Raw genomic sequence first — 24,609 nt, forward strand, 5'->3', positions numbered from 1 at the left:
GTTGTCTTAAACTTTGCTGTTTGATCAGCAAAATTACCATAATAAAAAATGGTAACTTGGGGATATACTATGCCACTCAGTCCATGTGACAGCAGCATCTTGTGCTGGAAAACTTCTTTCTTTTAGACAGAAGGCCCTCTTTTTTAAAGATAATTGCATTGATGAAAACACACAGAAGTAGTCTTTGGCTAGAAGACCAATGTTTTAGGTGCAGCTGCTTTTCAAGGCTTTTCTGTTTGTACAGGTAGCACCAGGGCCGCTATGTCCTGACATTTATTGAGAAAACAAAGAAAATGAAATCCAGAAAAACATAGTTATACCACTCACTACAGTCTTGTATTATTTATGAATCTCAGAGCAAAGCAGCTTTTATCGAAATTGTATTGGATCCATACCTTTCATGGTACTCTCTGATTCACAGACTAAAACCTGAAGTTCCCATACTTCAGTTTTCTTTTATAATGTTCATTTCATTCTGTACGCCTGATCTATTTAGTAAATGTCACAGCACTGAATTCTGGTTCATGGTTCATAGAAACAAGCAGATGCAGTCTGCTGCTAAAAAAAAAAAATAATCTAAACTTCAACAGCACTGAAATTTAGCCAGGGCAGCTAAACCTGTACCTTGCTTTAAAAACCATGGATCTTAAAAAGAATGCTCCTACTTTAGAACAGCATATCAAAGAGTTAATTTTAAATAGCATGGTGTAAGCTTGCTAAGGAATTTCTTCATCATTTATATCCTTGCCCAGCTGAACTAACATCAAGGTCAAAGCATATGCTATAAACACTGGATTGCTTAATCATAATCAGATAAGCAATATTTTAAAAACCTTCTGAAACAGCAGCTAACTTGGAGGTCTGTCTTTTTAAAAAGAAGAAAAAAACTAAGAAGAAAGAGACACACTAGAGGAAACCTCTTGTCAATAAACAGTACACAGTCCCATCCCAGGCTAAGAAACTGTTTATAACAGTTACCACAAACCTTACCAGTAATCCCATTTCTTCCACTCATACTGGCACAAACATCCCTACGACTCTGAAGGCCCGTTACCTACCACTCAATGGTTTTCAAGAGTGGATATATTGGTTAAAGCACAGAAGACAACTACTGCAAGCAGAAGAGACTTAGGGTGGTACCACCTCCTTACTGGCACACCACGCCTGCTGAAGGCCAAGCCATAGCTCCCAGAAGGAGGTGAGGAGGTGTTGGTCCTCACCTCCAAAGACACACAGAGCTGTGCACACACACTCTGGTCCTCTTTAGCCAGCTGACGCCCTCCAGGCTTTACCAGGCTTTTGGTTAAGTGATCTTTGGAGATGGTCAGTCTCTGCTACTACCTTCAAGATGTTGTGACAAACTCAAAGGCTGAACGCGAAGGGGTGTCACACTGGTTGGAGTTCAAAAGTGAAACAATGGCTGAATGTGTTAAACAGAAGGCATGATAAGTGTGGAGCTATTTTAAGTGATATCAGCAAACACAAGTTATCAGAGAGGAAGAGAGAAAGTGGTCGAATTGCCCACAGCCACCACGGCAAGGCCTATCTCAACAGCCAGACGGCAGCTCCTCACCAAGGCACTCACTGCAGCGTCCCTTACCCAGTGCAAAGCTTGCAGGAAATTAAACATCCAAACCACAAAACCCTTTGTAATTTTGCCATTATAATTTAAAACCATGTTTCTGATCCTTCCTGCAAGATACATCAGATTAGGCCACACAAGTTATTCAGCAGAAAGGGGCACTAAAAGAATGTCAAGCTTTTATGAGAAAACACAGAGAAAAAAGTAAAAAAACCTATTTTATTTTTTTTTAGGTTTCTCTGTTACCTAGGCAACTAGGGTCCTCACCATCCAGTTACAGCATAGGAAGGATGCAGACTTCCTTAAATCAGAGAAGGAAAAGCAATGCAAACATCGGTTCTGCAGTTCAGACAGGCAGCCCTGTGCCCAGCCTGGCAGGCAGGGTGCTTGGAGCTGCATGAGAACAGCCCTTGCCAGCCCCACTTAGACAGCTTTCCCCTTCCTTCCCCAAATCCTGCAGCTGGACACTGCATCAGGCAACCAGACCAAGTTCAGATGCCAAAGCCTAGAGGGTGAGTCAGTACTTTGAATTTTCACTGCTGGATCATACCAAGAAACTAAGTAAAAAGGACAGATTGCGGGGAAAAAAGCATCAGAGAGGATGAGTGGCAGGCACACAAGTCTAGGTGGAGGATTCTGTACTGGACATGAAAGATCAAGATGTGATAAAAAGACCTTACAACAATATTAAGGAGAAGACAAGTTAAGTTTATCAATGTTTCATATACTTGAGTATTCTTTGTGTATTTAAATGCTCCTCTAGATGCTGACATGACTTTAATAAACTTGGACACAAAACATGAAGAACTGCCTTTGAGGAAGCCAGTGATGGAACCAATCAACAAATGAACCTATCCATCCAAATCCTAATCCTCTCCAACTTTCTACCATTCAGAATTAAGGTGCCATGGCATGTAATCGAAAGAGTGCTTTAAGTGCATTGACTGACTCATTATTCTGAAGATTTCCCAGTTAAAGACTGTCAAGCAAGCTCTGGAGTCAATCAGTATCGATGCTGCACCACAGCTATGGAGTTAACTTTATATGCTTGATTCAAGTCAGACAGAAGATACAATGCTAGAACCACAGTGGACAGGATTATTTCAGTATTTCAAAAGTAGTATCAGCTTGGAGACTGAGGAATTATTTAAGAGCTACAAGGCAGATCTTCCCGTTGGTTGTTAACCAGGTAGGAGGCAGCTCAAGAGTTTTTGGGTGGAAAAAGACACATACGTGATCATCAAGCATACGGAACAGTAACATTTTGAAATTAATTGCCTTCAAGTCATAAAGACTTTAAGATTATTAGGTTGGAGATATTTCTCTGAATTGGTTAAGGGAAAACACTAAAAAGGGGCTGGGTGATATACTGCTTCCACCCTGCACATTATAGGATTAACAAGAGACCTAAATGACATGCAGGTGAACTTTTACAAGAGTTATTGAAATCAGGCATATGTGACCATAGTCATCTAAAAACATAAAATGTTTTAATGTATTTTAACGCCATTTTGGCATTAAAGCTGCATACCATTCTCTCTTCAGAAAAAGCAGCATTTTTTTGTTTCTGCTCATGATGTGCCTTCTATTTCTTTAAGATCTTGAGCAGTTTTGAGAAGTATTGCTCAGAAACGCCCAAAACTTAACTGAGCAGATTTCCATTCCTTCTTCCCTACCCCCAGACAGACTTGCTGCAGGAAGAGAAATTAAGATGACACAAAACAAAATCTAGCATTGCAATGAGACTAACTAATTTAAGAGGCTTAAGTGTCTGTGTATTACACATTTGCCCAAGGAACAGCTGGTTCATTTGTTTTTCTTACTGAAAAACTCTATTCTAAACTGCTGGTTTAGAATAGAGCTGAGCCTGGATTGCTGAATAAATTGGCAATAGCAGAGCTTTCACCTGTAGATTATTGGTGTGAACCCAATATAGGTCACTAATGACTAAAACTCATTATGAGCATCAGAATAGAAGCAGATATTCTTCTGGGTCCTACAGTACAGCAATTCCTAGAGAGAAATGGCTGCGGCAGAAAAGCTGATCTATCTCTTCATCTTTATTAGTTGCTAATTCCAGGTCACAGCTGGGAAACACAGGATCTTGTAAGAAAAAAAAAAAGTTTACTGACGTCAACAGCACGTGAGAGTGGTGAAGTGTGACTTTGCCCAGTACGTGAACAAGATTGAGACAAACAAGTAGAAACACAGGAGTGGTTTGTTCCAGCTCACCTACAACCGTCACAAACTGGGAGGAGTTAACAGAAAAAAAGCTTTCATATTAAATCCCATATAACTTATGGCTTAATGCTGCAGTTAACCACCGTAGCTCTCCCATTTTCTGGAGGGCAACTGGGGGAGTACTTGTGCAAGCCTGTGCCTTACACCATGTGCAGAGAACAATGACGAGGCTATGACCATTCATGGTATGGATGAAGCACTTGATAATAAACCACATATATAAGCCCCTTCCCGTGCTTCTCCCCCACTAAACTTCCATGTGTTATGCAAATTTAAACTACCATAAAGCTATTGTACAAAGCCTTTATAAAGGTATAAACTTGTCTCCTAAGCCACAGCACAACTGCTTACACAATACAGCTCTGCTCTCATCTTCAGCCTCCCTTTATAAACTTACTCCAGCTTCTTAAAGAATGGGTTTTGTAGATAGTAAGTGTTAAGCACTTAATAATTCTCATTTCAAATTCACTGCAAAACAGCTCTTCCATCACAGGAACATTATTGGTCTGGCTCAGTTCCACAAAGGAGAACAACTCCCAGAGCCAGCAGGAGATCCCAGTGCTTCAGGAGCTGCTTGGTGAGTGGAGACCAGCTCACTCCTGCTTGTGGCAACGGGCACAAGACTAACTGGAATTGTGCTTAGTGCATTACAAGGGAAAGGTGGAGTAAACTAAGATACTCTGCCGCTGACTTTGTAATCACCCTGTTCTCTGGAAGAAGAACCACCTTGTAGCTGGTTCACTGAATCAGCTACTGCTCATGCTCATCTCCATGCTTGCATTTTCTTTAGAAAACCCAGCTCACCCAGGTTGCAAGATTGCTGATAAAGTAACATACATTCAGCTGTCTGAAAAGGCTCTGCAAGGCAATAACCCGAGACGAGCTTGCAGCAGAGTATTTGCTACACAGACTCTTGAGGTCCCTTCCAACCTGAATGATTCTAACTAGCTGCTTTTGCTGTAATAATACTTTAGAGAGCAAATCTCAGTTGGGAGTATGTAGTCAAAGATCCCCCATGTGTATCTAAGTCATCCTGCTTTAAACTAAGCACACCTCACCCCAGTGCAGGGCAGGTTTATGAATCAAGATATCTCATGAGTAAACCATTCTTAAACCAGTTTTGCAACTCACGCCTGCATGCTGGCACAGGGGAAGAAAACTCAAACCGCTATCACCAGATCCGCAGTGCCCGGTACCAGAGGGCAGCAACACTGCAGAGAGCTAAGCTTGCACTCTAAGATGGCATTGCCTGCACTCACCTACCAAAGAAACTGAGATGCATCTGAACCACAAAGCAAGCCAAGGGATTTCTGCAGCTACTTCTGCACTAATCTGCTGGTTAAGAGGGATGTGCCATCCTCACTGAGTCTGAGGTACATCTCATGCCTGTGTTGCAACTGAAAGCCAATCTGCCTCCATGCCACTGCTATGTATGTTTGTCAGAAACCTTTTGTTTTGGGCTGGATTTTGGAAAGGGGGGCAGAGAAGGAGCAGGGGCAATTTATTTTGGGAAAAGGCTGATGCGGATATACAAGCTGCATTGCTGGGCACACTGATCCTCTCCCTTTATCATAGCAGAGCACCAGCACCAGTTAATTCATTAGCACCAATTAACTAGGCTGAAGGTGAAAGATAATTAAGATTAACACAGTTTTCTGAAAGGCAAAAATTTCTGCACTAGACAAGCAAGGCACTTTTCTTCAAATTTTAGCTGCAGTTAGCAGGTGTGGATCCCTTACCATCCCTGCTGTGCTGGCAGCAGGAGAGCAGGGCAGGGAGAGGGATTATTTGACACAGGAGGAGGGATGGGTGGTGATGGAGAATGATTTGGGAAGGAGAATGCTTACGGGAAAGGGAGGGTCAGGGCCATAAACTAAGTCCCTCAAAAATGCCTCTTAAAAATCCTCACTAGTGCCAACTAGTGCAGTGGTAATCTCGGTAGAAGGACTGGGATCTGCAGCCCCACGGTGCTCGTCTTCCGAGAAAGAGGGGAAGTCAGAGAAGAGAGGATCTATACCAAAAAGCTCAAAACTGGATAGCAGTGTAGCTTACAGAACAGAGCTAATTATTCCTTAATGCAGTTTTACTAGAGCACAAATACCTAGTCTATGCATCTCATTGGCTTTTCATCTGCTTTGGTTGGGGCAAAGACACCCACCTGGCTGTACACACATGTGTACTCCAGTGTTGCTAAGGACTGTCAGTTACTAGACCAGGACTATGAATAACAGCTATAAACTAAACAATGTAAGATGATGGTAAATTTTAACTACAACCATGAGTTTAGAGGCTGGTTAACCAGTCACCCAGTCACAGCATCCTTTACGGCAAGTTTACCCAACCCTTTCCTTGCAGGCTTTTGCCACTCTAGAACAGACCGATTCATTGGCGAGTCATTTTTTATCCAAATGAGGTTTGAAAGAGAAAGTCAATTATGTATTAATGCTTGGTAGTTGTCATGTTAGCAATACCATATGTACTGCCACATCTATATAATTCTGTAAAACTTGGATCTAATATTGCAATAAGGTAACAGCTTCCAAGAAACATTACATCAAGGTTCAAAGATGACAAGTCTTTTTACTAATGAAGTATTCATGTACTATTCTGCTTTGCATATCATTAAAATAGATGCCTGTCTAGACAGGCTTCTTAGAATTTTTATTTTTTTTTTAATCTGGTTGGTAAAAGAGCTTCTCTGTATACCCTCTTCATTTATATTTGCTGTTCTCCATTCCTCATCTTCAGCAGGGTGGGGGGATTTGGAGAAAAAAAAAGCATGGAATCACAATCATTTGAGCCTGCATCCTATCCCTCCATGGACAGCTAACTTGGCAATTTTTAAAGTGACCAGGTTATCTGTTCAGTGTGAGGACACACAGAAACTGAACTCAGATTTGCAGTTGTCACTGCCTTTGTTACCACTGAATACTTAATGAGTCTGTTGTTCCTGTAAACCCAGAATGAATACCTAGCACGCAGCATTCAAAATCCTATGACATGTTAAAATGGAAAACCAAATGAAAGGTTAACAACAGCATTTTATACAAATGATAAAGATCTTCCTTTTTCTTGACAACCACAAAGACTTAAGCAATTTTTGCTCTGGAGGTCTACAAAGCTTTGCCTCTGCTCTCCTAAAACAGACTTGTAAAAGTCTCCTTCTGCTGCAGAAGTCATGGATGTTTGTCTACAATGTCACGGAAAGGCCCCCAGAAAACAGAGCATACTGGTTCTTGAGGTAGAAATGCTTTATTCTTTCAGAAAATAGGAGATGCCATATGGACTGCAGAAGGTCTGTTAATTCTAAACTAGACCCCTACATTTACAAAGACTCCATCATCCTATGAAAAGCAACATGCTTTGTGAGCACTGTTTCTGGTGTGCAGAAAAATGTCTGTCCATCACATGGGACATAATAACCATATACAAAACATCACTACTCAGTCTCACTTTCCTAATATGATAAACTACTTTGTTATTTCTTGTTACTTCTGGAAGACAAAGTAACTGCTACACTATTTGCATTTTACTATAAGATGATTTTCCTTTAGCTAAAAATCAGGAGGACTCTAATGATCACCACTATGGACCACAAACATCATCCAACAAATACTCTAGAGCCTGTTGCATTCCTTTCCAAATAAGACAAAAGGCAAAGATAACCTTACCTTTGCTTGAGACTAACCTCATTAAGTACAACTCACTTGTCCTTAACTGCTTGTTCTACCTTGGACCAACTCTTGTAGCCACCTCAAGAAAAAGCATGTTCTTTTGCTTCTAAGGCAGAGAAGGCACAGTATGACCTATGCAGAGAGGTTCAACAAGCAACTAGTGACTGTATTACTTTGAGCTGCTCCATCTCCATTGCATGACCAGTGCCAGTGTGCTTAACCTTCGAACAAGCCCCTGCCCACCACAATGCCCTCTCTGGGCAGCACAACAATATTTAAGACTTAATATGACCTAAAAGTGGATACAGGTGGAAATTCAGCTCAAGACAGCACTTACAGCTTCGGCTAACAGAGCAGCAGAGACAACCTCTTAGACTGAACACAAAAGCAAATGCTGGCTTTTATGGAGTGCAGAGAAGCCCCACATCAGTTTGCAATGAGAGAAGGCTGTGGAAAACTCCTACTTTCTATGACTAAACAACAACCCTCCCCATAACCTACCTATATGCAATGGAGGAAAGAAAGCAAGCACAGAATGACCTACACAAAAGCTTCTGAATCATTCTTCTCTTCTCCCAAACTTGCTTGTATTCCTGTGTTGACATCCAAAGACCTGCTAATGAGCATGGAAGTCACTCGTTTACATGCTCAATCTCCAAGGATAACCAGCAAAAATGTTAAAGGCTCCAGGAAGGTCAAGCAAACTGACAATCCCACATTAATACCTACCTCCTAAAATAAAACTACAACACAAAGCTGTTTAGAAAGGTGTGGGCAGAGAGGATTACAGAAGGTTGGAGGAAAGATGTGAAGCAACAGAAGCCTGTAGTATTGCTTTATCCCATGTAGTGTGCTCTTCACCTCTAGGATGCTATTCCTTCAGAATTACCTTATTTACATTTTTTAAAAAATTTATTAAGCATAAACATAGAAGATCTCACATCTGTTAGAGCTGCATCACGCTCTAAAGGTGCACCTAGCAGAGGCTCTGGGGATCTGCACAGATGCTGAGAGCCCAGACATTCAAGGCCTTGCTGCAGCTATGACCTTCTACAAAAAACTTACTTGTTCTGTAGTGATCAAGCAAAGGCAGCTCTGAGATCTCATCTTTTCCTATATAATGACTAACAATCAAAACGTATACAGAAACACATGTTTTATTTTGTTGCAAGTTTTCTTTGCAATAACACTACAGTACAAACATTGCTTACTCCATACTAGTTTCTGTGTTAGGCTCAGACATGCATCAGCTAAAAAGCAAAGCCCACTCCGCTTCTCAGTGATAACTGTCAGCAAAAAGCAACTGCCAGATCTAGGTCTGAACAAACTCAGCCTCTTTCAAGTTACAATTTAGAAGTCCCTTGTTGTTTTAACCTTTTCAAGCTATAATATCACAGGGCATGTTAGCACTAAGGAAAAAAATAAATTTCTTAGAAATTCGTATTTTTCCCCTTACTGGCAAATCTGGATTTCATCAGATGAAGCTGGTGTCTGTCACATGCTTTCATCAAGCTCCAGTGCACCCTTATCAGCCTGCTAAGTGCTGAAGATATTCAGGGGTTTTCTCCTTCATTTCCAGAGGTGAGTCTGTTCTGTGACACACTCACTGAAGCCCACTAATGACCTGAAGTTATCGTCCCAAGGTATTTATTGAAAGAGGTTGAGGAAGATTTAAAAGTACTAAAATACCTCCTTTTAGCTTACTATCAGGTTAGCAAGTACTGCCCAGGCTCTCTGTAATATACCCCAGGTAGGATTTGCCCCAGCCATTACCTGTCCCTAAAAAGTTGTGCTAGGGAGAAGCCTTCGCTTGCAACTCACATGCTTCAGACCATAACTATCTTGCCTTGGTCTTGGAGAAAATTACCATTTTCCTATTATTTAAATACCTGAAGCCAAACCAGAGAAAGATGACAAATGTCATAGCCACTGTCATCTGGAGATTGTGGAAGAGGAGCTGGATGCATCCATGAGCAAGGAGCAAGTGATACCCCCAAAGTCTGCTTGAGCCCTTCATTCACGGAACTGAGGCACTCTGAAGGACACCAATTCCTTCAGAAACACCAATTTTAGGGCTAAATGCTCTGTGTCAATTACAGAAGCAAGCAATACCATCTCTGAATATCACCTTTTCACACAGAAGGCAGCATCTAGGGACTCTTACTGGCTTATACTGAAATTTTCAATGAGGAATACATTTTAAACACTTCATATTTCTTTTTCTCATTTTACTAGCAGACAGCAAGGCAGACAAAGCAGATATTCAGTTTCACTGCCGCAAGTGGCCAATGATGGAATAAATGTCCACTCCTATGAAGTATCTAATAAACTAGACATCATGTCCTGACCACTATCAGATACCAGAGGAGTATTATTCACTTAAAACAGACATCCCCCTGTCTGGAAGATCTGAAACACGCAGATCAACAAGCAGTCTGTAGCTTCTTATATGAAGAGATTGAGATGTTTTGTCATGAGTCCGGGTTTATTTTGAGCAATTAATGGCCATCGCATAGAGTCAGTCTTGATTTGTTTTGGGGTGGTATTTTTGGTGTGGGTTTTTTTTTTTCCTTCCCTTTAGAGGAGTTAGCTGTACTTTCCTGGTCACACATTAACGGTTAAAAAATGCAGTTCTGAAAACAGTGTTGTACAGTTGTCCTCACCACACCAGAAAAGGCAAATTGAAAATTGAAAGAGAGGAAACAGACAGGGATATGCTACCAGGGGAAGAGAACTAAGAAGAGTCCAAGCAATTATTTTGATGAAGCTCCTCAAAATACTTTTCAAAAAACAAAAGCAGACGTTAAAAATATTTAAGGAAAACAACTGCAGGATGTAGCCATAAGTGGGTTTTTATTTGAAGGGCTGATAGTTTCTAACCTGCACTTACGTATATAAATATTTCAGCCAGCCACAACTGCTTTACATCCTGATGATTTGATTCAACATTCCATTTGAAGACAACATGGAAATCCAGCGTCCCTCAGAAAGGATGTTGTGCATCTATTTTAAAAATATTAATCACAGCAGAAATGATGGAAAGCAGCATCTTAATTGTAGCTCCGGACTGAAGAGGCTTTTGAGAAAATAGACTATTTCAAGGTTAGGAGTCTGGTGAAGCACAACAGTGTAACGTGTCCTTCACTAGCTCCAACACGTTGCACCTAGGATGGCAGGGAGATCTTGTACCATTCCTATGGAAAACACCTGACGTGAGCCAGCAGCTGCAGAATCAAACACATCCCAGTGCCTCAACCACTAATGAAGGCTATAAAGGGGTAAGAAAATTAAAGCAATTGCCAAATATGGATGGGTCTTCTCACCATCTCCCACAGTAGCCCTTTGCTTTAAAGCAGCACAAGGTAAATTTTACATAGTGAATACATGTACTTAACTCCTCAGTGTCTGGGTACTGGCCCAAGCATGTTAGCTTTAAGTGAACAGGAGGAAAGAGTAACTGATCCCACACAATGATTTGGAATTTTCGAGAGGATGGAAAATAAAATTAAAACAACAGAAAGGGGTGCACCATTAGAATAAAAGCACCTCCAATAGTGATACACTAACCCAATTCCAACAGTTATCTTTAATTGCCTCATTGATTAGCTACTGTGATTTTCCCTTCTCTATTCACAAATCTCTGTGCTCAGCTTTCCACCACATGCTATGCACAGCGGTTGCAATGCAGAAAACACAAATATTGGCCAAACATTAGCCTGGCTGTTATTTGCTTCCTTGAGAACAAGAGAAACACCAACCCCGTGGAGCACCACCTGGTAGGTGCTGCAGGCGCAGCCCTCTCACACAGAATCCGCCAATTACGAAAGAATTTATTGGCATTTCTCACATTTTTAGTCAGGGAATCTCTTGAACAACTCGCTTTTACAAGAAGCTAACTTTCTAATGAAAAAATACCATAAACCCCCCAGTTTTAATTTATCCACAAATGGTGACAGCCTAGCAATGGATGAGACTCCAAGCATCTCTACCTCTCACTTCTAACCACACCCCAGCGGAGCACCTTTCTCCCAGGATGCAGGGGCCACACCCCAGCGCCCTTCAGAAACCTGGACTCACACCCAGCCCAGCGAATGGAAATGAACCACCCATTTAATGACGCTGTTAAAAATCGCTTTGTTACAGAGTAGATGAGAATGCCTCTTCAGTGCATGGCACTTTAAAATCATTGGTGGTTTACAGCCTTCTCTTTCTAAAATGCACACAAGCACTGGAAAGTAAAGGCCCTTCATAAATGGTCCCTTCCCATCACTTTTGAGGCTGTGGATGCACGGATGTTTTTCTGAACAGCAAAACCATCTTAGCAGTTGCCCAACTCGAAGCTCCTGCTTGCTCCTGCTGTTGCGATACCCATCGAGTCATCCTGCTGTAGGTGCTTGCCAGCTGTCTTATAAACTGGACAGGGGAACTGATGAATATCAAAAGCAACCCAATGTTGTGGCAAAGGACATTTTAGTCCTAGAGATGTTCACTGACCCTGCTCACCACGCTGCAGCCCCATGGAGAAATGTAGAGAGGGAACAAGGAGGTTGTGTAAAGGGAAGCTGCCAATGCTTATCTTGCTCTGATGCTTAAAGCATTCAGGGTCCACGGCCCTGGTGAGCACTAAGAAGCCAACTCAACTTCACCAAACATTCTGCTTTCCTCCATGCTGTGACTCATACCTGAAAGAAATGCTGAACACACCCACACGCTCCGAAGTCTCTAGTTCTCAGTACTTGCCCTGCTAGGACACACACTATCCTCTCCAGAGTGCCAACAGCTCTAAAGAAGGGACTTGGCAAAGCACAAGCTCCATCCTGCTGTACAGCATTGCCTCCCTGCTCCCTTGCATCCCTCCTGACTCCAGCAAAAACAATTCAAGGAATTATACCAAATGAAAGAAATCAGCAACAGCTAGCTTTGCTATTTAGGAAAGCTTTTACACCATTTCACATAAAAACAAGGGTTTCTCTTCCTCAGTTTTTGTGCTTTACGGCACCTTCACAGTAACACTCTGCTTTCCATGGGTCCTTTTAAAGAAAAAACTGGAGCAAAATAAGACAAAACATAGCTGAAGAGCAAAAACAACTGGTTGCGAGACTTGAGGTCAATGCAGAATGGGGTTATTCACATTTACTCCCTGCCTCTCTCCCCTAGAAGACTTTCAAAGTGAAAACAGTGATAGTACTCAAGAGCATAAGCATTCACAGCTCCACTTAAACGTAAAAATGAAATCAAAGGTTTCTCCAAAGCTTTCAGCTCTGAAGTGGTTACGATGAAAGAAGGTGTTTCTACTGCACTACAGTCTATAAATTAATGCTGCAAACTTGCCCTTTTTCAGTGTGAAGGTAAACAAATTGATTGCTTTAAGCATCCAGGAACTGAAATAACGTACTGTATTTTCAGCCAAGAAAAGCTGTTTTCTCACTCATATTTATAAATTGAGTATCTCCTCCCTGAAGTTCCAGTTTAAAAAGAAAAATGCAGCTAACGCTGCCAATTGTGCACCAGTCATGTGATGAGGCTTTAGAGACTTGACAGCGCTGTTAAACCAAATGACAACAAAAAGTGGTAAGAGAATGAGAAACAAGGCTTTAGAAAAGGTTTACACATTTTGCAGTTTGCATCTACGTTTTGAATCCTCAGTTCCTTTTCCAAAGGACAGTAAAAGCTGAAGTAACTGGTGTAATAATTGGCTTTTGTCTTTTTACATTTCACATGGAGCAAAAGCAAAAATGAAAATTCTATTTCTTTTATCAGACAACTTGCTAGACTTCCTAAGTATCTGGCCAGTCTTCAACTGTGACAACTACAGAGCAAAGGCACCTTCCTTGATTTGACTGTAACATTTAAGGGCTTTGTACACGCAGCAGGGCAGCAGAGCATCTGCCCTTCCCCAGCGCTGTGTGCACATGTGCCTCCCTGGAAAAAGGCATCTCCCACCAGCAACAAGCCATCCTTCCAGGCATGTCAGCTCAATAACTGACAGAGAAAATGCTGAGAATCACAGAGGCAAGAGATGGCAGAGGAGGAGGAGCTGCCACTCTAGTGGCTGCCTCCGGGAAGCAGGTTGTAACAGGTTGAATTTGATGTCTGAGCAGGGAGCACACAACCTGGAGGCCACTGGTTGAAGATCCCTCATTTAGATGGAGTCTTCTAACAAAAAAAGCAATTGCTGTGCCTGAGCAGAAGTTAAAGAGCCAGAGCATTTCAGAGATTTCTCATCAGCAGGAGGTACTTTCTGAGGACAGAGTGCAGAAGGAGCATGCACAAAGTTGCTCCATAAAATGGATTCTGAAGATGAGTTGCTCTCCCACACCCCTTTGCAGAAGCCCAGAGCAGGTGCCCATCCAGCAGCTGGATGGTAGCATTTCTTTACACATTTGTTATGTCCTTGCACCATGTCTCTGCTTCAGAGCAACATGATGATGAGACTCCAACACCCAGAGTGGTCAAAACTTGAGACACACACCACCAAAACTGGGAACACAGCTCTCACCTGGGCAGGCAACCCTCTTCCAGAGTATCTATCAGTGCTGTGCACACATGGAGGCAGGAGGATACTAAAACAGTCTGGGTGCAGTCTTGTAAAAGCTAGACTCAACGCATTTCCTAACCATTTTAGCAAAGATAAACCTAAGGAGTGAACTTGACGTCAACAACTTTTAAAAATAGGCACTGATGTGTAGAGTAAGCACTCTCCTCATGCACACTTGTGCCCTCAGCGCTACTAACAGCAGCCAGCCTGGTTCCTTGCAAAGCACCAGCAATTTTCAGGTTTTAATCCCTTACTTTTGTTATTTTTTAAACTGAATTGAAAACAAACCAGAAAAAATTCCCTTTAAACTAAGAACTGCTTTCTGCTGAGCATAGTAAAAAACCCCCACACAACCAGAAACAAAAAGCAAAAAACTAGTAGCCACAACTGTAAATTTTATGGTATTCACTACAAAAAGATTTTAGAGTTTCCTTAACTTTTACGGCCTGCACGCTCATCTCGGTACTACTGCTGATCATATTGACAGATACGCTTTGATAGTCAGACCTCCCAGAGCTTTCATAACTCTGCTGAAATCTAAAATTAGACAGCCACAGTCACCAAAATACCATTCACTATCCTTTTAAAGAGACATTAGAGTAACCTGATAGAGCGTTCTATATCTACATACAAAACCGCACTGTTCAACGTTTCATGTGTGCAGTGTAATACATTACAGAAAAAATATTTTGCCAATGACAATTAAAGTCTCTCCAGACAAATGACCTACTGAGAAAGCAATTCCTACAGCCTTAACCCCTCAGCAAAGGCCAAACAATGGATACAGTAGCTTGCAGGCAAGGGTGAGAGAAAAAACACAAGGATCTTTTGGCTTAATAGGCAGCAGTTTACACAAGCAGATTCAATTAAAATGCTAAAGATGCCACAATGAAATTTACTGTACAGATTCTCTCAACCACAGATTCATCAATGCAACAGTTAAGTCCAATATAGCCATCACACAAAAAGCACTGCAAAAATTAGAGTACCACTTTTTGAGCTACCTATTTTAAGGGAGACGTACATTAAATGGTCAGAGTTAAACTCCTACTATATAATTTTGTTGTAGGTATTTTAAAATTATTGTACAAATTTAAAAACTAACTCCTGAGAGCCTGTCAACTACCTTCCACTGATTCCTTTCCCATCGACGTCTGGCATCATAATCGCTTTTAGCAATCACTGTTTTGGGAGCTTGGAAAACGAGTGTACGAGATGAATACACAGGGCCTGTTGCCGAAGCTCATTTATAGTAGCATCCCACTACTGGCATTAACACGCAGCAATTCTTGGTTGTTAATAAAGATCAGGCATCTGATATGAGCAGCCTTAACATTCACAAAGGAGCAAGGTTTGACAGGTATTCCCATTTAATAGGTAAAACCACCAGAGCAGATGTTTTTTCTAAAAGGTGATGCACAAAGCCTGTAACAGAATAAAATTTATACCTAATCATTTGAATTAGAGACCATGCTCCAACCTGACTTTGAAAAAATAAATCCAATTTCACTCTTGAATGATATAAAGAAACCCTTCTCTGATATAGGATCTGGCTTTAATGCAAACCAGTTTATATGCTTGTGATATATAATACCTTTTATTAAATTAATACGAAGTGGCACAGTCACTAACAGCTGATATAGCCTTAAAGGACTGCTGTCACACGGGTGCTAACTTTCCCTCTCCAGGACAAAGAACTATCTAATTCCTTTTCAATAAAAGCACTGAATGTTATTTTCATCCTTAGTTACTGTTTCTACAAAAATAAGCTACCGTAATCACTTCTCTCCCCTCCCTCCCTCAGGTCATATTCAACCTCAGGTGGTTTTGTTGTGCAAAGGAGGGTCTGTACACTCTTCTCTCCCCTTATAAGCAAGGATAAGGCTGGCTTGGATGACTAACTACATTGATGGCATATACTGCTCAGCTTTTCCATCATTACTGTGTTCCTCGGCTCTGTAAGGAAGAAGAAAATGGTATTTTGCTCATGGTTTGCCTCTACTATCAGTACAGACTGTGTTGTCCATCCACTCTCAAATACTGGGGACAAGTGCTTGAGGCAAATCCTGTATTTCTTCCACGAGCATGATCTTGCTGTATAAACTTTTCATAAAACTACTGCAGAAATGAGGTTAGAGCAAGGCAAAACCTGCCAGCCTGAAATTTCCCCAAACATCAGGATAATCTTAGTAAGGATGGAAACAAGGTAATACCATCTAGTGAACAAAGTTAATAAAACACCATCCTAACAAAGGTAACATAGGAACAGTCCATCAGCACTAGGCAGCAATAAAGCACATTGATGCCACCATCAATAATCCGTATGCCTGTCCAACACATCTTTGTGCCTGAGCAGAGGCATAGCTTTCATTTCCAAAAAAACCTTCAATAAATTCTTCTGACTTACTTCGAGACCAGTGAGAGAAGGTAAAATACCAGCTGCAGCAGGGAGCAGTTTTCCAACGCTCCCAGTGATTTACCTGAGCAGTATAAAAACCTCCTTGGGACTTCTCACACAACAAATGCAATAAACGCTAAAAGCAACACTGACATCTTGCCAAACATACCCGTGCTATAGGCTGCTCTCTCATTTTCCCAAAATTATACTGTTTCAGCAGCTTTAGCCATCACCCTCTCTCCCCTCGACCTTGCGCTCCCAAAGTCTTGAGCAACAGCGTGAAATCCTTCACATACAAACAAAAATGGAGTTTTCAACATAGCAGAGGGTAACTTTGAGTACAACTAGTAAGTGATCACATAGTACTGGCTAAGTACTAAAAAAAAAAAAAAACCACCCAAAGCTGACCCCTAAGGAGCACGTGCATCCTTCCAGTCTATGGAAGCACAGTGCTGTACTGAGAGGCGGCTGAGTGCTAAAGGACAGCAGGTACGTGGTACATGAAGTGATGTAACGTCTCCATTCCGACAGCAACAGCCTCCGAAACCCCAGTGCACAGAGGGGAGGCAGTGCACAGAGGGTGCAGGACTGCAGGCGCAGACATTAAAAGCTGCTCTTTAGTGCAGGGAAACATCAGGCCCAAAGGCAGCAAAGTATCACAACATGATGAATACAACTCAACAGGGAAGAAAGTTTTGCTGGAATTAGGAATTTGTGTTTGGACTGGGGTGGGGTAAACAGCAGAGGTGAAGCATGCTTTCCCTCTGTATCACTGCTGTTGGCTTTGGGTTTTTTTTGGTTCATGGTTGTTTGGTGTTTGGTTTTTTTTTATGGTTTTCTGTCGAACATTTCACCCAGAGGGGAAAAAAAAATGCTCTATTCATGGCAAGAACATTACCGTAATTTTACCTACTTTTCCCCAGCATTTAAGTTAAATACTCACATGCCCACTTTTCATGATCTCAAGTGTTACACACAGTAAATGTGACAGTTCTGCTTGCACACAAAGAGCCAGCACTGCAAGACTGCTCACTGAAAAAGCATGCTGCGAGCTACAGGAGCTGTATTTTAAGGCACAGAGTTGACTGCTTCTGAGCACAAAGCCACTGCTTAACAGAGAGGCCTTTTTATCGTTCAAACAGCATTAAAGAATTTAAATGCAATATACTGGTAACTATGCCACAGCGGATTAAGTGTCCATCCTGAAATCTAAAAACTCCACTTAACCCCAGACAGATTCCAATTAATATTAACTACTTTAAGGACAAGTTCAGCTCAACACTAACATTTGGTGCAGACCCTAATAAAATACTACACACTCCAACACTTCCTTTTGATAGCTGAGAAGTATGTAAAACCGTTCTTCATTAAATTTAAATGGACTCATTAATAAAATATTGAGGATGTGCTACTTTAAGACATCAGAAAAAGAAAAAAGTATAAATTGGTGATAACATTATTTCTATTTTTAAATACATCCCACTGAGGCACCCAAGATAGATGAGAAGTGCTAAGCCCATCCCACAAGCTTGCTTATTTATTTAATACTTCTTATGTGCTATTTTTAACTGCAGAAGGCAGCAAAAGGCATCCATTAGAAAAATTACATTGATGGAGTCTTCCTCACAAAGGTTACACAAGTGAGATATCTGGTTGAATGCAGTGTTAAGAGATGTGTTTTTCCTCCATTTCCTATAGGTTGTTGAAATAAAAAAGCAATTTTATTTTTTCAGCATCAGCTAGGCCAGAATCTGTATCTGCAAACCTCTGTCAGTCCTTACTCCCCAGTCCCCTCTTCCCACTGCACCACTTCCCACAACGTTTAATTTTGTAAGTAATACAGGGTTTGAATGCATACACAACATGCTTACCACACAGGGACAGTTAAAATGTAGATGTATGGGTTTGGGTTTTCTAAGCCTCAGTTGTGCACATAGAATATAAATGAGGAAATGCCATAGTCTCATAGTATTGCGTCATTTTGCAAAAAACCTCTTCCTTCGGGAAAGGAAAAAAATAGTTTAAAATTTTCCATTTTTTCAACAGAGTTGGTGAGCTAGAAATCAAAGGAAAAACGTCCCATTTTGGTCTGTCCCATCACAAATACAAGTTTTCATGTACAAAAAAGCCAAAGCTACAGTCAACTTAGGAAAAAAAAAAAAAATCTTGATTTCTACATGTCATCTTCCTAGATGGTTGCTTTCTTTAGGGAAATACAGTGTTTTAATGCACAGCATGAGAAGTAAATTTGCCCTTTTCCTCCCATTTGAAGAAACAAAGCCTAAACTCCTAGGAGGCACTCCAGCACCCTCGAGCAGTTTCTAGCAGGGTTTCTGGTGGACCAGAAGACAAAATTGCACATAGACATTTAGATGTTATTTCAGGAGGCTCTGCAAGCATTTTGATTCTCATCCTAATTTTGCTACAGAAGACACAGCCTGAACTGGATATGTATTTGCTGCCCAGCCAGATAAACAGCTACAGACAAAAGAAAGGGTACAAAAGATGAATTTCAGAGGTGACACAGGTCCTCTGCCACGTTCCAGGTTCCCATGCAGAGCCCAGGGCAGGGTGGAGGTCAGACCAAGCTGTGCAGGGCATGGCACTGCTCAGCAGTTACAAGGGCAAATCTAGGCAGTGGTGTAAGTCAGGTAAGCACAAGACTGGATAGTTGATACATATGCAGCAGCTGGATTTCTTAACAGCTATTTTCCCTTCTTTCTAAATTTTGCACAAAGCAAGTTTTTTGTAAACAAGAACATGGAGGTTTTTGATGTCACTCAGAACAAGGACAGTTTGTTTGTTCTACCTGCCTGAAGAAGAGCTCAGTTTGCTGAGAGTAAGCGTTACTGAGCCCATAAATGGAAGGCTTTTATTCCTAATCTATTCATACATGGCATTAATAATGCTTGATGACTAAGAAATACTTGAATTTCTAAAAGAAGGAGCTTTCTCCATAGTGCAAAGGTCACACTGCACTGAGAACCATGCAAGCAGACTATACATGAAGAGTGTCATCAACAGAAAGTTAAATAAAAAGCAAGTAGTAACAATTTTGTGGGTATAAAAATCACTCCTAAGCTCAAGAACCTGGATAAATATTCAAAACATTCTCTGTATTTGGAATCCAGCCTCAAGCCAGGCCTGGCTTGGGCAACAGAGCCTCTGATTCAAGTTTGATTCCTCAATTATTTCTGAAATATTCTGAATATTCTGCATGTGGACCTCAGAAAGCAGACTATAGTCTGCCAGTAGTAGGCAGGCCCCCAAGCAAACTGTCTGCTGAAAAGCCAAATTTAAGAGTTCACATACTTCTTCCCCCTTAAGTATTACATTCAATGACATTAAACGGCTAATTTCCAGGGCACAGCATCCATCCTACATTCCTCAGGCTGCCCAAAGAGAAGAAATGAGAGTTATTTACCCAGTTTCAGATTTTTACTTGCAACCAAAAACCCCTGGGACTTAAAGCCTGAAACGCGCTTATGAAGTCTAAGCTTAATAAGCAATTATTCAAGAAACTAAGAAACACTATTTTCAAAATTTGGGAGTGTTGAAACTATACATCACACATCCTCTCTTCTCACAAGCAAGGAACATGGACACACAAACGACTCCATCTCTGAACGCAAAGACAGACTTAAAACTTCCAGGGAGGCTTAAATTGCTTAAACTTTCCCATTTGAATAAAATCCTCCTCTGCAATTACAAGTTGTTATGCCACTTAGGAGAGGAAGCAGAGACCTAACATGTCAAACAGCTTCTTTGCATGACTTGATGCCATATATTTAACATTTCCCCTGCAAGTGCTGTTCATATGTACACTTGTGCAAGATTTAAAATGCATACATAATCTGATGCCATCAAAATAGCTCATTACCAGGGCCTTGTCAAATTCCATAATCATATTATACAAATAATATCCCTCTCACTGCAAAAGCATGCTCATGATTCAAATTTTCATTTACTAAAATAATTACGTCTCTATCAGTCTACTGTGTATGGTCACAAGCAGACTCAGACCCTCACTGCAAAGAGTGAACATTGACACACTAAGAGACAAATCTTTAGGCTAAGCTGAAGTCTGATCTGGAGAGCAACTCCAAGTAGTAAGAGGCCATAGTGGAAGGTAATCTGTATTTGTTAAGCTTATACCATATATAACACTGAGTTTTTCTGCCCACTGCTACTTTTATTTTCACAACTAAGCAAAACAATGCAGGGACCACCTTAGGTCTGCAAATACTCAAACTCTGAGATACTATTTCCATTTATCTGAATGGTGACTTAAAATGAACAGTAACTTCAGTTATCCATTTTACCAGACCCCTCTCACCTACACAATTCCCTCCAGCTCACAAACTGCCTAAATGCCCAGTTTCTTCTGGGACATTTTTAGCAATATAGATGTTTTGGAAGACAAAAACCCAGCAACAGTATCAATTCCAGAAGGAGACTATTCTGTTGTTTGCTGGACACAGAATAAATATAATGCACTGTTTAAAATACTGTATTGATACGTAAAATCAATCAGCCTGGTAGGTAATTTAGGATTTCCAGATTCTGACCAGTTTTATGAACTAGTGCAAGGAAGGAAGCATGGTAAGACAAACACAGTCAGAAAAGAGGTCTTCTCATATGAGTTCCATGCTAGGCAACTTGACTCCTTCCTCTCTCTTTTAGAAACGTTAGCTTATAGTAGGGAAAATATTTTTCTCTCTCCAATGGATTGGGCTTAGAATGTATACAGACCTTCAACAGGTGTGTCAAAGAGGAGACCTGAGATCTTGACATTGGCAGGTTCTGGAAATAATTGACAAATTCCTCTTTAAAACTAAGCTACCACAGAAACTATTTCCATATGCATAACCATCCTTGACAAAACCTCCCTCATTATCAGTCAAACCAGCAAAACACAAACCTCCTTGAAAACAAACAACAATCTGGAAGACCACAATAGACTGTCCATGAATTATGGAAAAAGCCAGGTTGTGTTGCAGCACTGGAAGTTTCCACCTTGAAGCAACATTTCAGACACCGACTGCTCAACAGAAGTGGGGAAAACAACACATTAAGCCAGAAATACTAGTAATGTTTCACACTTTTGTGTGGGAAAAGACAGACAGATCCCCAAATCCACTCCTTCCAAACCAGATACATCATCAGCTGTGACTTCTTAAGGAACCTTAGCTCCTAAACACCAATAAAAGAAAATGAAGAAAAATAAAAAAGCAGTATGAGAGTCAATCTCATGAAGACTAGTTACCCTGGAAAGCAATGTATGTGATCTTCCAAATCATCCTTTTTCTCCTCCCAGGAGACCCCAGTCAGCACATATATAGTGTCTTTTATTTGGTGCAAGCCTCTTCATGCCCCTTCTGGAACAGAGGATACTAAGCAGAGCCTAACCAAAACACACGCCTGCTTCAGTTTCATGCTTTTTGTTATGGGTTGGTGGGTGATTTTTTTTTTTTTTTTTGGGGGGGGGGCGGCTTGTGTTGGGATTATTGGTTTGGTGGTGGGTTTTTTGGTGAAGGGTTTTTTTGTTTGTTTTTAATTTAATCCTGATTGGTTTGGGTTACTGAACCTACAAATCCATTCAATTTTTTTTATTTTTTTTTAAATGGGCAACTTGAACTGTATTTCAATTAGGAATACAGGGAAGTAATTAATTTCAGAAGTGTGGAGTGAGGGAGAACAGTGTTTAAAAAAACAGAATTCAGAACAACAGAGTGAAGGGGAAAGCACCTGAAATAAGTGCTACAGTTTATCTCATACAAGATCTTACAGCAGATTGCCAGCAACAAGTTTTTGGCAAAATTTTTCATCCTCTTCAGAAAAGAAACTTTAAAAACCCAACAATTCAAGCACTAAAGAAACCTGTAAAATCGGGGGAGAAAAAAAAAAATCTACTCCCTTAAAAAACAAGGCTGGAAATAAACTTGAGAAAATTGTGCCTTCAAGCATCCAGGTGTTTCAAGAGATTACAGAAAGTCACAAGTGTTGCCTAGAGAGATCAGACACTTAAACTGTGCATTACACCATGTACCAGATTACACATTCAAATTTAGGTAACTACAGAAAGGTAGCTTTTCTTGGTCCCTCTACATACTAACATGATTTTGCTTTGAAACACCAATTAGAAAGACGTGCATACTGAAATACAGGTGTTTTAAACTATTGCATACATGTCTAAATTAGTTTTCAGGTTAAAAACTCATTTGCCTTAACCTACTGTTACACTTCTCATGGGCCACATCCATCTTAGATGAACCTACCATGTGGTAGTGTTATGTTTGCACCATCAATGATTGCTTGTGCCAGTTCATGATCATTGCTCTCGAAAGCATGTGCAGCAGCCTTGAGGGCATCCCAAATCTCCTTTCGACCTTCGAAAGCTGGTGCTGTGTCCCAAAATTCGTCTCTCTTACTGCGCAACTGTCCGTCAGTCATGGGGTAATCACTTTTCCATTTTGGTTTCTCTTTTTTCAAGGGCTGATTACGACCAAGAGCAACTGCAGAGGAGAAAGAGGAAAGGAAATTAAAAAAAGGTAACAAAAAAAAAAAGCACAAAATTACTGAAGTCCCCTTTGGTTATTCTGTTTAGGATCCATGAAGCTGAAGTTTACTTTGGGGCAATCCTGATACTTTCCTTCCATCTCCTCCAAGATAGCACCTCCCATCCCCTGGGGCTCCAAGTTTCACCTCTTACCAAAATTGAGGGGCTGCTTCCTGCTTGCTGATTTTACCTGCACCCCTGAGCACCGCACAACTGCTCCCCAAGCTGCCCGGTGACACTGCATCCCTCTGCCTGTGCCCTGTGTGCCTGGCTGGGAGGCTCACACCCAACACAGACATCTTCCAAAGGCTGCAGCAGTGGTACAGCGAGATGCCTGTTACCCCAACATCAGGGTGCAGTGAGACCACACTGCATCTAGATACCCACTCTACATTGCTAGCAACACACTCCGCTCAGCAAACGTGATACTCTGTTAATACAAGCGTTTTAAGAGGCTAAAGATTTTTTTTTCATCATCTCCTTTTAAACAGTTTTAATTCAGAGTAAGTATATGTAGAAAGGCAAATAAGATGCGCAAATGCTAGAACTGTCAGAGACAGAAATCCCTAAAGAATAATCCATGAATCCATCAAGCTTTAAAAAGTGGTTACCTCATTCATAATAAACACAAAAGCATTTGTTTCATTTTAACTACAGCTATTTTTGTGTAATAGCCAGTTAAGGTAATAACACAGGTATAATGTTGGTGGATTAAAACTACCTGCTCACTTTAAATTATAGCATTGCTAAAACTGTGCTAACCCTTTCTCTTCCATTTGTGTGAGGGGGTTATTTCAAATTCCAGTGGGAGGAAAGGCAAAAAGAAAGGAATAAACTTCAGTGCAGACCAGGAAAAATTTCTCCCTACGAGAGTTAGCACCCCATTTCCTTCAACCCCCTTCTGACAGCCTCTGCAATGGAACCCTGAGAGGATGAGAGCAGTGACAAACCACAAAAACAGTTCTCACCACGCCTCAGTACCACAAAACTCTGAATACATACTTTAAATGTCTCCAGAGGAAATGAAGTGTCCTTCAAAAGTTAAACTAAATTTAAGTGTGTTTGCAGCTGAAAATAAGCAACCTCTCCATAGGACAGGTCATAGAAACTGGGTGATGGGTAATGAAGGCTTTTGCAAAACAGGTAAACTACACAGGACTGAAGTCAATTAGGGATCCCATCACACATGATGCTGGAGAGCCACGCTCTCCTACGCTCTCCACAAAGAGCCCACGCCACCCCAAGTGAGCAGAGAAACCCCAGCTGCCATCAGTCCAGGGAAGCATGAAGAGATGCAGTCTGTCACCCCACACCCATGTTACCAAGGCTGAAATCTCTTACAAGAATGAGACATCACAGCTGCTGTGATATCAAAGCCTGCAGAGCAAAACTGCTGCTTATCAGGTGCTCCTGGATAGTCTGCAAGGATGGCAGAGAACCAGGACAAATATTTAGTATTCTCTATCTTATGTACATCCTTAGAGATAATAAGAAACATTTCCTTTCTCCAGACGCTCATTTTTCTGAAAGTTGACAATAGCTGACAAAAAAAACTTGTACTGCTCCTCAATCTTAGTATAGAGCTCAGAAATAGTGTAATGTCTAAATATTCTTCAT

The 24,609-nt window shown here is 41.0% G+C and overlaps 1 protein-coding gene across 1 annotated transcript in view; it reads right to left on the minus strand.

Moving 5' to 3' along the window:
* The window catches only part of UBTD2 (ubiquitin domain containing 2), a 31,046-nt gene extending 8,098 nt beyond the window's left edge, over positions 1–22,948 (minus strand). Inside the window, exon 1 of the mRNA XM_026858361.1 lies at positions 22,712–22,948. Within this exon, the coding sequence (XP_026714162.1) occupies positions 22,712–22,886 (175 nt within the window). The 5' untranslated portion in view covers positions 22,887–22,948. The remainder of the gene's footprint in view (positions 1–22,711) is intronic.
* Between the last annotated feature and the right edge of the window lie 1,661 nt (positions 22,949–24,609).

The sequence above is a fragment of the Athene cunicularia genome (assembly GCF_003259725.1).
Source record: "Athene cunicularia isolate RWA chromosome 13 unlocalized genomic scaffold, athCun1 chr13_part1, whole genome shotgun sequence".
Classification (NCBI taxonomy): domain Eukaryota; kingdom Metazoa; phylum Chordata; class Aves; order Strigiformes; family Strigidae; genus Athene; species Athene cunicularia.